Source organism: Pistacia vera, unplaced genomic scaffold, assembly GCF_008641045.1.
Source record: "Pistacia vera cultivar Batoury unplaced genomic scaffold, PisVer_v2 Contig133, whole genome shotgun sequence".
Taxonomy (NCBI): Eukaryota; Viridiplantae; Streptophyta; class Magnoliopsida; order Sapindales; family Anacardiaceae; genus Pistacia; species Pistacia vera.
Window position 1 is genome coordinate 426507 of NW_022195391.1, and position 16412 is coordinate 442918.

Genomic DNA, 16412 nt, shown 5'->3' on the forward strand with positions numbered 1-16412 from the left:
ATTTATCGAGGCATTGTTATTTTTTTTTTTTTTTTTTTTTTTATAAAACATTAAACTTAATGCATGTATATATTATGTATAGTTAATGTGATATAAAAAATAGTTGTTAAAAGAAACATCATCAACCTGTCTTACAGTTAGGAGTTAATGTGGTATAAGGAATAGTTCAAAAGCCTCCTAATTGAGTCATGTATATAGTATATAATTTTGATATATAAGGAGATTATTAATTTATATATCAAGTGATACCTATATGTTTTTTAGCGAATTATTAATTTACCACATTGGTCCAAAGTTGAGACCATCCAAAAATATTATTTAATTGAGGTTATTAGTGAGATACACTTATCCTATTCTGATTTGAAATAATCCATTGCAATAAGAATTACTATTCTGATTTGTAAGCACTTATCTCAACAAGGAAAAAAGAATGTCCAAGAGAGAAACAGCTAGAATCTGAATACATCCCTGATTGCATCCAAATACAAAGGGAAAATTAAGAATTTTCCCTTTTCTTTTAGTTGCATGAAAGTCTCTCGAACTGTTTAAGTTTTTCAAGAAGATTTATGAATCTGATCCATCGGGATTTTTATCTTTTATTCACCAAACATTTAACCTGTAGGGCATGTTCAAACAAGTTAAAATAACCTATTAAAGAATAATGTGAACACTCTCATGATCTTTATTGACCAAGTAATTTCCATGGAGACGAATATGGAAAGAGGGTCAAACTCAATTTCCTGAAGTGATTAAGCTCATTTGTCTATAATGCCTAGACCGCAGCATGCAATTAAGAAACGACAGAAGACCACTAAAAAAATGCTCAAATTATCATGGTTTTTGTGTTAGGGATTGTGATTTTTGATTACTTGACATGGAAACTTTGGTGGGAATGAGTTCAAAATTCGAGGAGATGGGCAAGGTTTAGATGTGGGAAATGATGAACAATGGCTTGCTTTATTTTATGGGTAAAGCTTGAGGAGGGCACACATAAGCCATGGTTTATAGTCATTGCACAAAATACTATGCATAAAAATTATTATTATTTTTAATATAAAATAATATTTCTTTTTGCATGATCTTTGGTGCATTGCACAACAAAGGGGCACAAGCTAGGCTTACCTTTATTTTATTAAAGGTTTTTTCTTTTTCTCTTTTGTTAAGTCCAAGTAAATACTAGGAGACTGTCTAGATCTCCTCAATTCGAGTCCTCACAACCCTTAATATAATGATTATTGGAATTTTTATCATATTAATAGTTTCAGGGTCTCAAAGGATTAATTAAGATACTCACAAACTGGTTTAGACATCCTCGATTATCCAAAAAAAAAAAAATTATGTAATGGTATAAAAGTAGTTGTAGAGGATTTAAAAATTAAATAAATAAAATATTTATTTTTAAAAAATAACTCAGCAATATAAATAATTTTCTCATTTAATATTATTTATAGATTACGTATTTTATATACTTTACTTATTATAGTTAAAGAATAAATATTTTGGGTGTTAAATATAACAATTAAGATTGAAATTAATTCAAAATTTAACTGAATATATAATAATGTTCGTAAGCGAATAATTATTCTCTTAATAATGCATTAATTTTGTATAACTTGGATGCTATATATAAAGATAATGTTGATCGAAGAACTTGAAAGAGGGTATTAGGATAATGTTACCCTTCTATACGTATAATTGATTAACTCTAAAGGAAGATAGATTCAAAATATTTACTATTAATTTCTATTATAACGGCAATACTATACATCCAAAATTTGTACGACCATCCAATCATAGAATATCACGTCACCACGAGTGAGATACACTTATCCTATTCTGATTTGAAATAATCCATTGCAAAAAAAAATTACTATTCTGATATGTAATTAGTTATCTCAACAAGGACAAAAGAATATCCAAGAGAGAAACAGCTAGAATCTGAATACATCCCTGATTACATCCAAATACAAATTGAAAATTAAGAATTTTCCCTTCTCTTTTAGCTGCATGAAATTCTCTGGAACTGTTTAAATTTTTCAAAAAGATTTATGAATCTGATCCATCGGGATTTTTATCTTTTATTCACCAAACATTTAACCAGTAGGGCATGTTAAAATAAGTTAAAATAACCTATTAAAGAATAATGTGAACACCCCCATGATCTTTATATAATTTACTTATTATAGCTCAAGAATAAATATTTTGAGGGTTAAATATATATCTTTGAAACCATGAAAATTTATTAATTAATCGATATATTATTTAATAGAATAAAATAATAAATTATTAATTTATCGAGGCATAGTTTATTTTTCTTTTCCAAAACGCTGAACTTAATATATGTACATATTTTGTATAGTTAATGTGCTATAGGAAATAACTGTTAGATCTCCTAATTGAGTCTTGTATATAGTATATAATTTTGATGTATAAAGAGATTATTAATTTATATATCAAGTGGTACCTATATGTTTTTTTGGGGAATTATTAATTCACCATAGTGATCATAAGTTTGGACCTACCAAAAATATTATTTAATCAACGTTATTAATTTATCAAGGTAAATAACTTTTTTAGATTTGAAGAGTTTTGATAAAAAAAAAATTAATTCAAAATTCAACTTAATATATAATAATTTTTGTAAGAAAAATGATTATTCTCTTAATAATGCATTAATTTTGTACAACTTGGATGCTATATATAAAAATAGTCCCGATTCGATGAACTTGAAAGAGGGTATTAGAATAACGTTATTCTTCTATACGTATCATTGATTAGCTCTAATTAGGGCTTAATCTTGTTTAAATATAGGATTTGATTTAGTTATATTTGTTTAGAATGTTAGGTTGAAGATAACTCTATACCCTCACGACCACCACCACCACCACCAACAACAACAAAGTTCACAAGTAAAATATTATCTAAAAATGTTATCAAGCCTCTAACTATAATCAATCATGTTGATCTAGATAAAGCAAAGTTTGTACAAATTCTTCTCTTTATATTTGAAACCAGTATAAAGTATCCAAATATCCAGAGAGAAGTCTGTGAAAATATATACATATTAGACATTTAGAGAGTGTTTTGGCTAGCCCAGCAATCCTTGAAGGATTGCCATTGCCATTGCCATTGCCTTTGGAGAGAAAGAGAAATGGAATTGGCAAGTCGTCACAATGTTGAAGACACTTCTGTTCCTCCCACTAAGTATTCTCAAATTCATGAAACGGAGATCATTGTCAGAGGTATTATATATTCTTCTCTCTCTATTCATTTACTTGGAGTTTGTTATATTCATGGCACCATGCATAGGCTGGATAACTTATTATATTCTTGTAAAGACTCATTATGTTTAGGCTTGTGAGCATTTTTTTTTCTTTCAATCCTTTGACGGCACTAGCTATCTCCAGAGTCTTGGATTCGCCATCGAGTAATTGGTCTTTAGAAGGTTTTAAAACCTGACCCGAGGGGCAACTCAGCCAAGCTATCGGGTCACGGGTTTTACAGGTCAAACGGTCCTACCTACACATCATTATGTTGATGTTAGCATGACATTACCAAAAAAACATATTTTTTTTTTAAATGTAGATTTTAATTTTTAATGGGTTTTTTTTTTTTTTTTTCTTCTATGTTGTGTTGGTTTTGTTGAATAAAAATGGGGAAGGGAGAAGAAAAAAGCTAAAATGGGTTACTTTTAATTTTATTATTTTTTTAATATTTTACTGTAGCAACCTAGGTTATACCGGTTGAACCGGTGTTCATTGGAAAAAAACTGGTTCAACCACAGGTAGAAGCAAGTCAAATGCTATTTCCGGTTTTTTACATGAACCGACCCGGTTTAGCCACTGATTATCAGTCGAACCAATTCAATCAGCCGGGCCGAGCCGGGCTTTAAAACTATGTTATGAGTCAGGAAGTCTGTCCTGACAGATTCTATAAAAGTTCATTATGTCTCTTTGACAACTATCAATGGCAACCATGGCTTAGATTTTATTCCTTAAAATTTATTTTCTAATTTCATTTTCCCCGTACGTGGTACTTTACATTTTGATCAGTTTTATACTTTGGTCTGTTTCATTTTTTGAAAATTACACTTTGATTTGATTCTGATTCGTTAATCTATTTTCTGATGTAGATGAATATATTAGTGATAACCCAATTGAGGAAGTTAGGCTCACAGTTCCAATAACTGATGATCCCACACAACCAGCTTTAACCTTCAGAACATGGGTTCTGGGACTTACTTCATGTTTCCTTCTAGCATTTGTAAACCAATTTTTTGGTTACCGCCAGAATCAGCTGTATGTGGGTTCAGTTTCAGCTCAAATTCTTGTCCTACCAATAGGAAAATTTATGGCTGCAACCCTTCCGGAAAAACAATTCCGAATTCCCTTCACACCATGGTCGTTTTCGCTGAATCCGGGGCCTTTTAACCTGAAAGAACACGCGTTGATCACCATTTTCGCCGGCTGTGGCTCCAGCGGCGTTTATGCAGTGAGCATCATTACAAGTGTCAAGGCTTTCTATCGCAGACAGTTGCACCCAGCGGCAGCAATGTTGTTAATTCAAACAACTCAGGTAGATTTTTGTGCATTTTTTTTTAAGATTCCAGGCCTGTTTTATTCCAAATTTGAGATTGATTCTTTTGTTTTTTAATGTGTAATTCAGTTGCTTGGATATGGATGGGCTGGCTTATTCAGAAAATACCTTGTTGACTCTCCATACATGTGGTGGCCATCAAACCTGGTACAAGTTTCTCTGTTCAGGTATTAACCAACAAAACCATATGCAAAAACTTAAAAGTTTTTTGTTAGAATTTAGAAGCCAAGAAAATCAAGTTTATGGCTTCTAAAATCTAAAACAATAAATTTAACTTTAATATTTTCTCTCAATATTTTTCCTTAATACATTCATCTTAGGATCCCTTTTTATACAGTTGTAAATGGATAAGATTTCATAACTTACATAAACATTTAAATGAAGTTAAAACATAACTAAACAAATAAACAATAACTTAAAAGAAGTTTAAGTAAAACTGAAATTAACTACAATTTAACTCAATCTAAAATTGTAGTCCCAGATTTCATCTTTATCTATGCTGCGGCATTCTTCTTCTGCCATCTTCTCACCACGGCCTTTTTTTATGCCATGACATCTTCATCCTCTACCTAAACATTCATACTTCAACAATTTTGTTGGCAATTGTAAGCCAAACAAATCAAGTCTCAGGCTTCTAATTTCATAAAGATGAACACATGCATGAGAAAAGATAAATTTCATTCATAAAAAACTCATACATGTGCCATATTACAACTTCACACTCAATCATTTTTTATAGATTTTTAAAGGGGTAACATCACAAAACTAGCTTGACGGTTAAGATGGAACTTAACATGACAACATTCAATAACTAAACATCAGTTTTCACCCGTGTACCTTTCTTAACCATTCAAAACTGATGGATCAAATCTTCATCTTCTTTTTTACAGCACTTTTGATGCATATCTTCAACATATTTAGCTACTTTCTGATATTGCAAAGCTTACGCGATCTGCAGGGCGTTGCACGAAAAGGAAACGAGGCCTAGAGGAGGAGTAACCAGGCTACAATTTTTCCTCCTTGTTTCGATATCAAGCTACGCTTATTATATCATTCCAGGCTATCTTTTCCCAACACTAAGCTCTCTCTCCTTTGTGTGTTGGATATGGAAAGACTCAATCACTGCACAGAAGCTTGGTTCAGGTTTGAATGGACTAGGCATTGGTTCATTTGGCCTTGATTGGTCTACTGTCGCCAGCTTTTTGGGAAGTCCTCTGGCCACTCCCTTCTTTGCCATTGCTAATATCTTAGTTGGGTTCTTTTTGTGCCTTTATGTGCTTATTCCAATTTCTTACTGGACTAATGTTTATGATGCCAAGAAATTTCCCTTATTTTCCTCTCACACTTTTGATTCCAATGGCCAAACTTACAACATCAGCAGAATCATCAATGAGAAAACCTTTGAGTTCAATAAAGCTGGCTATGATGAGTATAGTAAACTCTATCTCAGTGTCCTGTTTGCATTCACTTATGGACTAAGCTTTGCCGCCTTGACGTCTAGTCTTTCCCATGTTGCATTGTTTGATGGAAAGTAAGCATCATCTTTAATAGTATGATCTTGATTTCTCATTCTACATGTTGATGTTTCTGATGAACTATTGATAATCATCTTGACCAGGACAATTTGGCAAATGTGGAAGAAAACAACTGCCGCATCTAAAGATCATTTTGGGGATGTGCACACAAGACTAATGAAGAAGAACTATGATGAAGTACCTCAATGGTGGTTCCAGCTTATCTTGCTACTAACGTTCGCGCTTTCAGTCTTTGCTTGTGAAGGATTCGGTAAACAGTTTCAGCTTCCATGGTGGGGACTCATACTAGCCTGTTTCATAGCATTCTTCTTCACATTACCTGTTGGGGTGATTCAAGCAACCACAAACATGGTATTTTCCAAAATTTACTCTAATTTTACGCGTATAAGACACGACAACTCAGAAGCTAATATTTCTCAATAAAAATTGTGTAATTAATCTGCAGGGACCACGGCTAAATGTGATTAAAGAGTTAATCATAGGGTACATGTATCCTGGTAGGCCTCTAGCCAATGTAGTTTTCAGGACTTATGGCCGTATTAGCATGGTGCAAGCTCTCAGTTTTATTGGATATTTCAAATTAGGCCACTATATGAAAATCCCTCCCAAATCCATGTTCATTGTACAGGTAAATGTAATTCACTAAGTTTTCAGATTTTTTTTTAATGCTATAATTTCTGTCCTTTCACCTTTGTCAATATGTATTTTCAGTTAGTAGGAACTATTGTTGCTTCAACCGTCTACTTTGGCACATCCTGGTGGCTTCTCACAACCATTCCCAACATTTGTGACACAAATTTGCTGCCAGAGGGGAGTCCCTGGACATGTCCCGGGGATGATGGTTTCTACAATGCTTCAATCATCTGGGGCATTGTAGGACCTCTCAGAATGTTCACGAACCGAGGCGTCTACCCGGGACTCAACTGGTTCTTCCTAATAGGCCTCCTCGCCCCAGTTCCCGGATGGCTCCTCTCACGAAAATACCCAGAAAAGAAATGGATCAAGAACATCCACACGCCGATCATCCTGGCAGGGCCACTCTACATGCCATACGCTAAAGCTGTGCATTACCTTAGCTGGGGAGCTGTTGGAATCTTCTTCAACTTCTACATTTTCAGAAGATATAAAATGTGGTGGGCTAGATATAATTACATTTTATCAGCTGCTTTGGATGCTGGGCTTGCCTTCATGGGTGTGTTGCTCTATTTCACCCTTCAATCACATGACATTTTTGGCCCAGAATGGTGGGGTTTGGATAGCACTGACCATTGCCCTCTGGCTAAGTGCCCCATCGCTCCAGGAATTGAAGTCCATGGATGCCCTGTGCTTTGACATTTCTTAAATGCCTGAGAAAGCTTGAGAAATTCCTTCTCACTCTCCAAGGATGATACAGATTGTGCATATTACTCGCACGTAATTTGTTAATAAGTTTAGGTTGTCTTGGACGGTAACTAAAATCCGAGTGATTTGAACAAATGGATTTGTTTGTATGAGTATTGGCTTGATCAAATATCAAAAACTTTTATTCAATAATAACATCTATTGCATGTAAAATAGAGTTACACCGTATATGTTTTAAAGGCACATGATAAGATTATTAAAAAGAGTTAACAATTTTTTTCTACCCAAATAATAAATTAATAATACTTTCCTATCGACAGACTTTTAAACTACCACTTTAATACCCAAATTTTATATTTCGATGGCAAACGAAGAGCAAACTCGGTATAAACTATTAGAGCTTTTGAAGCGGGGAGATTGATGAATCTTTCGATGGCAGAAGGTTGAATTTTAGTAGTTGGGATTTATCATAATTTGATTTGGGAGAGACGGTTGCGCAAACTCTAATAGCTCTATTGCCAACAATTGAATGGATCGATAAGAGTATGGTTTGAGGGGTTTTGGTGAATGGTGATCAAATAAGAGAATAATGGTGATGTGAGATTGCAACGAGGTTACAATCAAAAATATAATATAAATGTAGGTAATAAAGTGGTATTTTAAATGTTTGTAAATGGAAAAGTGTTATTAAACTATTATTTAGGTGAGAAAAAAATTGTTTACTCCATTAAAAAATAAATAATAAAAATGAGTCACATCAACATATTATGGACCTGTGACACCTACCAAAATGTGGTCCAAAATGGGCTGGGAAATGTTCCAGGGCCTTTGGATCAGGTGGTGTCATGGAATCGAAAAGCAAGTGACAGGCAGCCAACTGTTCAAGAAAGTGACAAATGGTTCTAACCTCGTATTCAACATTCAACGCCTACCTAGATTGTTTCCGTTTAAAGTGGAATTAAGAGAATCATTATTAGGAGTTAAATCAAGACGTGCAATTGGACTTTTTGTGCATCCTTATCTCAACTACTACACATTCAAGGCCATGAGAGAACTTCTTTTAGTACTTAGAAGTAACTAAGTCCACTTTCCCTTTACAAATCAAATCCTTTGAAATTAAATAATTGAGATATCTAACACCAATTACTTTTAAGAGTAAACGACTTTTTCCCACCTAAGGTTTGCTTTAATTAATGACATTTTTCCTACCCAAAAAGTTTTAAAATATCACTTTCTCACCCAAAGTTTATATTTCGTTAATACCCAAAATATACTTCACTTTCTCAACCGACGTTCGATGAGTTACTAGGAGCTAAGGTAAGAGGATTTTTGTAGAGTTGAGACCGGTGGATCGAATGATGGTGACCGATCGGATATTCGCCGCATGAAATCAGTTATGAACAGGAAATTCTAACTTTACAGTGGCTAGTAACCGACGAGAAAGCAGGTGTCAGAGTGAGAAAAGTTTTGTAAAGAGGAGATCCGAGATTTAAATTGTGGTAACAGATATAATTTTTGCCATCGGAATCGGCCAGAATCAGCTTTAGGTAGTAACAGAATATTAACTGTAGGTGAGAAAGTAATAGTTTGAAACTTATTGGGTGGGAAAGTGTCATTAAGGTAAACCTTGGGTGGGAAAGAAATCGTTTACTCTTACTTTTAATATTTAAGAAAAAATTCTCTTGAGGGCTTAACAATAATATTTAAGTTCCAACACTACGTACATAATTTATAAAAGCATGTAAGGATCTCAGCTGTATTGATTAAAATTTTATTTTATTTCTTCAATTTAAAGTTTAAATTAGTATATCACTTTTGTGAAATATAACTGAACTTTTTAATTCATGAAATATAACTGAACTTTTTAATTTATTACATTTTTAATGCACGTTTTGTCTTTGTTTTAGTTCTTTTTAAAATAACCACACTAAATGATAAAAATGCCGTTGAAAGGATGGATGACTGGCACATCAATTCCAAAAAATTAATTAACAAGTTTAACTTTCTCTAGTGATGTATCCAAGTCCAACTTGCTAGACAAGTTACAATCACACAGTTGTTTTTGTTAAAAGACTTTGACTAAGCTTTAGTGAACGTCCACAAATCTTTGCTTGTAATTTTTTTGGGTGTGTGCTGTATAAATTGACACTTTGGGTTAGTTTCTACTAAGTGTAGATTCTTTTGGTACTTAATTAAAATGATTTGAGAAAACTTCAGAAAACTTTTGAGAACTACTGTTTTTCTTGTTGAATTTCAGATTACAGTATTTCTGTATAGACAATACAAACAATGCCAGGCTGGCAATCTTTATCAAATTTAGATCAACAAACACAAATTAATAAGTTTCTAACCGTTGATTCTAAACCCAGAATGATGAACACTAATGTCTTAAATAAGGGAAACCTTTCCTATTGATCTGAAATTGTGAAACATTTCATTTCAATTGTATATAATGAAACGCTCTCGTTCTACTTAAGTGACTAATGGAATATTAAGAGACTGCATTTCCGTCTTCTTGTAACTGAAAGTTAACGACACTCCTTTTCCAGTTATAAGACTTCTTCAAACTTCTGCATTTCTTCATTATTTTCTTCTGCAAAATAAATCTTTTCCTCTTAATTTGAATTCATCCACAATATTCATTTTATGAAAGTGAAAACATGGTTTGATAAACTCCAATGATGATCTTTTATTTGTAAATAATATTCAAGTTAATTTAATCCTATCTCTCGCAAATTTATCATTTCAAATACCATATTCATATATGTGTTCTAAGTAACATATATATAGTACTAGAGAAATTTATCAAAATTTAATTGGAAATTGCTTACTGAATGATTTTAATTAAAATAGAAAATAGAAAATTTAAGGTACATATAAAACAACTACATATTTTGATCATAAAATTGTCAAAAGAAATAGTCTATAATAAGATAATAGGAGGAAGTTATCCAATGAGGATTTATATAGAGGACTACAAAAAAACTCCAAGAACATAATTATGTAAATCATGGTAAAATAATATAAAAGATGCCTATGTCAATGAAGTTACTATCTTCATGGTCATTAACTACTGAAGTTGTAGAAAAAATCCAAGCTCTCAACTTGCATGAGGTTTGACACTGTTAAGTTATCATCCCACATAAAAGCTTAAGCTTGTAAGTGAGGGTTCAACATATATTAAGACCAATAGGCCCTCTCACATCAAACTTGAATTTTTTTTTCTTTATTCAGTTTGTATGTGGGGATTCAAACGTGAGACTTTTGGCTCTGATACCATGTTAAATTGACATCCCACCTAAACGCTTAAGCTTTTATCTCTTCAATTTATAGTCTAAATTAGTGTACCACTTTTATGAAAGCAAATCCAAACTTTTATTCGTAAAAATATGTAGTGATTTCTCTTTTTATGTTTGTCATAAGTGATAACATGATTTTTCACAAATTCAAGAGTTATAATAATGTAGCTAGCTTATTATTTTGTTCTTAGATCACATCATATCAATATATCTCCATTTTATTTGATTCATTTTGTGTAAATAAATGATTTATGAATCGCAGTTTACCATTAAAAGTAACTATTGTAACTATTAAAAATTAAATTTTGTGTAAATAAATCATTTATCAATCACAGTTTACCATTAAAAATAACTATTAAAAATAAAATTTTGTGTAAATAAACGAATTATCAATTACAGTTTAATAATAACACGGCTTGACCTCTTAGTGGTCTATTCATCTCAAAATAACAAAAATTTATTTTCTTTTGGAAGTTTTATTACAATTTCCACACTTAATGATAGGATGTATGTGAAAGAAACAATGGAGAATTGTTGGCCACCAATTTCATAAAATCAATTAACACAACTTGACCTCTTTTTATTGCAATTTTCACACTTATTTTCTTTTGAAAGTTTTATTACAATTTCCACACTTGTTTTTATTACAATTTCCACACTTGTTTTTATTAGAAGACTTTGAATAAGCTTTAGCAAATAGTCCACTAACTTTTGCATGTGATTTTTTGTTCAATAATGTCCTTGTAGTATTATCAAAAAATGTTATCAAAACTCTAACTATAATCGATCATGTTGATCTAGAGAAAGCAAAGTTTTGGTACAAATTCTTCTCTTTATTTTTGAAACCAGTATAAAGTATCCAGATTGCCACAGCGAAGTCTGTGAAAATATATACATACTAGACATTTAGAGAGTGTTTTGGCTAGCCCAGCAATCCTTGAAGGATTGCCATTGCCTTTGGAGAGAAAGAGAAATGGAAATGGCAAGTAGTCACAATGTTGAAGACACTTCTGTTCCTCGTAGAAAGTATTCTCAAACTCATAATACTGACATCATTGTTAGAGGTATTATTCTTCTCTTTCTCTTTATTTACATGGTGTTTGTTCTGTATAGATATATTTTATAAAGGATAATATGTACCACAAACTATTACTAAAATGTTTCTTCGTATATATTCATGGCACCATGCATTGGTCCGAGAACTCATTTTTCTCTTTATGTCATATGTGTTTATTATCCATAGATAGATTTTTCGAAGAGTAAGAGTTGTGTTTTATTTTCTACAGCAAAGTTTATGTTTTTTCATCATGTATTTATTTCATGTTTTAGATTATAAAAGATATAGAAAAATCTGATACCGTAGGTTTCATTTTGTAAAAAATTATGTTGCATTTATTTATTTGCAAATGATGTTATATGTATTTGTGAGAAACAAAAAAGAGTGTTTATAAATGTTTTAAATAGAAGAGTTTTATAATATTTTAATTCATAAATAGGTTTCATAATTTCCCCACATCTCGGTCACCTGAGTCTCATGGGTACATCCGAAGCCTACGAGATAGGGAGGGTCAGGACATATCGTGTCAATAAGACTCGTTATGTTTAGGTTCTTTGTGTCTACCAACTGTCTCCGGAGTCTTGGATTCGCGGTCATGCAGTCTCTTGTTACTTGGTCTTAGGAGTCAGGAAGTCTGTCCTGACAGATTCTATAGAGAGTAAAGTTCATTGTGTCCCTCTGACAACTATCAAGGGCAACCATGGCTTAGGTTAACCCCATCATGCAAGATATTAAAATTTTATTCCTTGAAATTTATTTTCTTATTTCACTTTCCTCGCACATGGAACTTTATACTTAGATCAGTTTTACACTTTGGTTTGTTTCATTTGTTGAACATTACACTTTGATTCTGATTCGCTAATCTATTTTCTGATGTAGGAGATGAATATATCAATGACAACCCAATTGAGGAAGTTAGGCTCACAGTTCCCATAACTGATGATCCCACACAACCAGCTTTAACCTTCAGAACATGGGTTCTGGGACTAACTTCATGTTTCCTTTTAGCATTTGTAAACCAATTTTTTGGTTACCGCCAGAATCAGCTCTCTGTAGGTTCAGTTTCAGCCCAAATTCTTGTCCTACCAATAGGAAAATTTATGGCTGCAACTCTTCCGGAAAAACAATTCCGAATTCCCTTCACACCATTGTCGTTTTCGCTGAATCCGGGGCCTTTTAACCTGAAAGAACACGCGTTGATCACCATTTTCGCCGGCTGTGGCTCCAGCGGCGTTTATGCAGTGAGCATCATTACAAGCGTCAAGGCTTTCTATCGTAGACAGCTGCACCCAGTGGCAGCAATGTTGTTAATTCAAACAACTCAGGTAGATTTTTGTGCATTTTTTTTTTTTTTTTGGAGATTCCAAGCCTGTTTGATTTCAAATTTGAGATTGATTCTTTTGTTTTTTAATGTGTAATTCAGTTGCTTGGATATGGATGGGCTGGCTTATTCAGAAAATACCTTGTTGACTCTCCATACATGTGGTGGCCAACAAACCTGGCACAAGTTTCTCTGTTAAGGTATTAACCAACAAAACCATATGCAAAGACTTGAAGTTTTCAGCTACTTTCTGATATTGCAAAGCTTACGCGATCTGCAGGGCGTTGCACGAAAAGGAAACGAGGCCTAGAGGAGGAGTAACCAGGCTACAATTTTTCCTCCTTGTTTCGATATCAAGCTACGCGTATTATATCATTCCAGGCTATCTTTTCCCAACACTAAGCTCTCTCTCCTTTGTGTGTTGGATATGGAAAGACTCAATCACTGCACAGAAGCTTGGTTCAGGTTTGAATGGACTAGGCATTGGTTCATTTGGCCTTGATTGGTCTACTGTTGCCAGCTTTTTGGGAAGTCCTCTAGCCACTCCCTTCTTTGCCATTGCTAATACCTTAGTTGGGTTCTTTTTGTGCCTTTATGTGCTTATTCCAATTTCTTACTGGACTAATGTTTATGATGCCAAGAAATTTCCCTTATTTTCCTCACACACTTTTGATTCCAATGGCCAAACTTACAACATCAGCAGAATCATCAATGAGAAAACTTTTGAGTTCAATAAAGCTGGCTATGATGAGTATAGCAAACTCTATCTCAGTGTCCTGTTTGCATTCACTTATGGACTAAGCTTTGCCGCCTTGACGTCTAGTCTTTCCCATGTTGCATTGTTTGATGGAAAGTAAGCATCATCTTTAATAGTATGATCTTGATTTCTCATTCTACATGTTGAAGTTTCTGATGAACTATTGATAATTGTCTTGCCTAGGACAATTTGGCAAATGTGGAAGAAAACAACTGCTGCATCTAAAGATCATTTTGGGGATGTGCACACAAGACTAATGAAGAAGAACTATGATGAAGTACCTCAATGGTGGTTCCAGCTTATCTTGCTAATAAAGTTCGCGCTTTCAATCTTTGAATGTGAAGGATTCGGTAAACAATTTCAGCTTCCATGGTGGGGACTCATACTAGCCTGTTTCATAGCATTCTTCTTCACATTACCTGTTGGGGTGATTCAAGCAACCACAAACATGGTATTTTCCAAAATTTACTCTAATTTTACGCGTATAAGACACGACAACTCAGAAGCTAATATTTCTCAATAAAAATTGTGTAATTAATCTGCAGGGACCACGGGTAAATGTGATTAAAGAGTTAATCATAGGGTACATGTATCCTGGTAGGACTCTAGCCAATGTAGTTTTCAGGACTTATGGCCGTATTAGCATGGTGCAAGCTCTCAGTTTTATTGGATATTTCAAATTAGGCCACTATATGAAAATCCCTCCCAAATCCATGTTCATTGTACAGGTAAATGTAATTCACTAAGTTTTCAGATTTTTTTTTAATGCTATAATTTCTGTCCTTTCACCTTTGTCAATATGTATTTTCAGTTAGTAGGAACTATTGTTGCTTCAACCGTCTACTTTGGCACATCCTGGTGGCTTCTCACAACCATTCCCAACATTTGTGACACAAATTTGCTGCCAGAGGGGAGTCCCTGGACATGTCCTGGAGATGATGTTTTCTACAATGCTTCAATCATCTGGGGCATTGTAGGACCTCTCAGAATGTTCACGAACCGAGGCATCTACCCGGGACTCAACTGGTTCTTCCTAATAGGCCTCCTCGCCCCAGTTCCCGGATGGCTCCTCTCACGAAAATACCCAGAAAAGAAATGGATCAAGAACATCCACACGCCGATCATCCTGGCAGGGCCACTCTACATGCCATACGCTAAAGCTGTGCATTACCTTAGCTGGGGAGCTGTTGGAATCTTCTTCAACTTCTACATTTTCAGAAGATATAAAATGTGGTGGGCTAGATATAATTACATTTTATCAGCTGCTTTGGATGCTGGGCTTGCCTTCATGGGTGTGTTGCTCTATTTCACCCTTCAATCACATGACATTTTTGGCCCAGAATGGTGGGGTTTGGATAGCACTGACCATTGCCCTCTGGCTAAGTGCCCCATCGCTCCAGGAATTGAAGTCCATGGATGCCCTGTGCTTTGACATTTCTTAAATGCCTGAGAAAGCTTGAGAAATTCTCCTTCTCAATCTCCAAGGATGATACAGATTGTGCATATTATTCGCATGTAATTTGTTAATAAGTTTAGGTTGTCTTGGACGGTAACCAAAATCCGAGTGATTTGAACAAATGGATTTGTTTGTATGAGTATTTGCTTGATCAAATATCAAAAACTTTTATACAGTAATAACATCTATTGTGTGTAAAATAGACTTACACCGAGTATGTTTTAAAGGCACATGATAAGATTATTAAAAAGGGTTAACAACTTTTTTCCACCCAAATAATAAATTAATGACACTTTCCTACTCACATATTTTTAAACTACCACTTCGATACTCAAATTTATATTTCGACGGCAAACAAAGAGCAAACTCGGTCTAGACTATTGGGGCTTTTAAAGAGGGGAGACTGATAACTCCTTCAATGGTAGAAGGTAGAATTTTAGTGGTTGGGATTGATCAGAATTTGATTTGGGAGAGACGGTTGCATAAACCCTAATTACTCGATTGTCAACAATTGAAGGGGTCAATCGGAGTAGGGTTTGAGGGGTTTTGGTGAGTGCTGATTAGAGAAGAGAATAGTGGTGGTATGAGATTGCAACGAGACTGGAATCAGAAATTAAATATAAATATAGATAATAAAATAGTATTTTAAATGTCTGTGAATAAAAAAGTGTCATTAAACCATTATTTGTGTGGGAAAAAAAATCGTTTACTCTATTAAAAAATAAATAATAAAAATGAGTCACATCAACATATTATGGACCTGTGACACCAACCAAAATGGACCGGTCTACCAAAATGGACCTAGTTTTGAGAATCTTTCCAGGGCCTTTGGATAAGGCGGTGTCATTTAATCTAAGAGCAACCAACCGTTCAAGAAAGTGACAAATGGTTCTAACCTCTTATTCAACATTCAACGTCCATCTTGATTGCTTCCGCTTAAAGTGGAATTAAGAGAATCATGATTAGGGGTTAAATCAAGAAGTGCAATTGGACTTGTTGTGCATCCTTATCTCAACTACTACACATTCAAGGCCATGAGAGAACTTCTTT

The 16412-nt window shown here is 33.9% G+C and overlaps 2 protein-coding genes across 2 annotated transcripts; both read left to right on the plus strand.

The window, feature by feature from the left end:
* Positions 1-3151: 3151 nt before the first annotated feature.
* On the plus strand, positions 3152-7481 carry LOC116122290 (oligopeptide transporter 1-like). Its single transcript, XM_031408157.1, has 7 exons — positions 3152-3242; positions 4133-4575; positions 4666-4763; positions 5555-6127; positions 6215-6482; positions 6577-6759; positions 6843-7481. The coding sequence occupies exons 1-7, from the start codon at positions 3152-3154 to the stop codon at positions 7461-7463; spliced, it is 2277 nt and encodes a 758-aa protein (XP_031264017.1). The 3' UTR covers positions 7464-7481.
* A 4269-nt stretch (positions 7482-11750) lies between these two features.
* Positions 11751-15508, plus strand: LOC116122291 (oligopeptide transporter 1-like). The gene is made up of 8 exons (XM_031408159.1): positions 11751-11835; positions 12451-12537; positions 12708-13153; positions 13252-13349; positions 13430-14002; positions 14090-14357; positions 14452-14634; positions 14718-15508. The coding sequence occupies exons 1-8, from the start codon at positions 11751-11753 to the stop codon at positions 15336-15338; spliced, it is 2361 nt and encodes a 786-aa protein (XP_031264019.1). The 3' UTR covers positions 15339-15508.
* Positions 15509-16412: the final 904 nt, after the last annotated feature.

What these genes read in the sequence shown, in the direction of transcription:
- LOC116122290 (XM_031408157.1), top strand. Translation starts at nt 3,152, where the DNA reads ATGGAATTGGCAAGTCGTCACAATGTTGAAGACACTTCTGTTCCTCCC. An exon ending in AACGGAGATCATTGTCAGAG is followed by an intron (nt 3,243 to 4,132) that starts GTATTATATATT and finishes TTTCTGATGTAG; the next exon opens with ATGAATATATTAGTGATAAC. An exon ending in TTCAAGCAACCACAAACATG is followed by an intron (nt 6,483 to 6,576) that starts GTATTTTCCAAA and finishes ATTAATCTGCAG; the next exon opens with GGACCACGGCTAAATGTGAT.
- LOC116122291 (XM_031408159.1), top strand. Translation starts at nt 11,751, where the DNA reads ATGGCAAGTAGTCACAATGTTGAAGACACTTCTGTTCCTCGTAGAAAG. An exon ending in CAAGGGCAACCATGGCTTAG is followed by an intron (nt 12,538 to 12,707) that starts GTTAACCCCATC and finishes TTTCTGATGTAG; the next exon opens with GAGATGAATATATCAATGAC. An exon ending in TTCAAGCAACCACAAACATG is followed by an intron (nt 14,358 to 14,451) that starts GTATTTTCCAAA and finishes ATTAATCTGCAG; the next exon opens with GGACCACGGGTAAATGTGAT.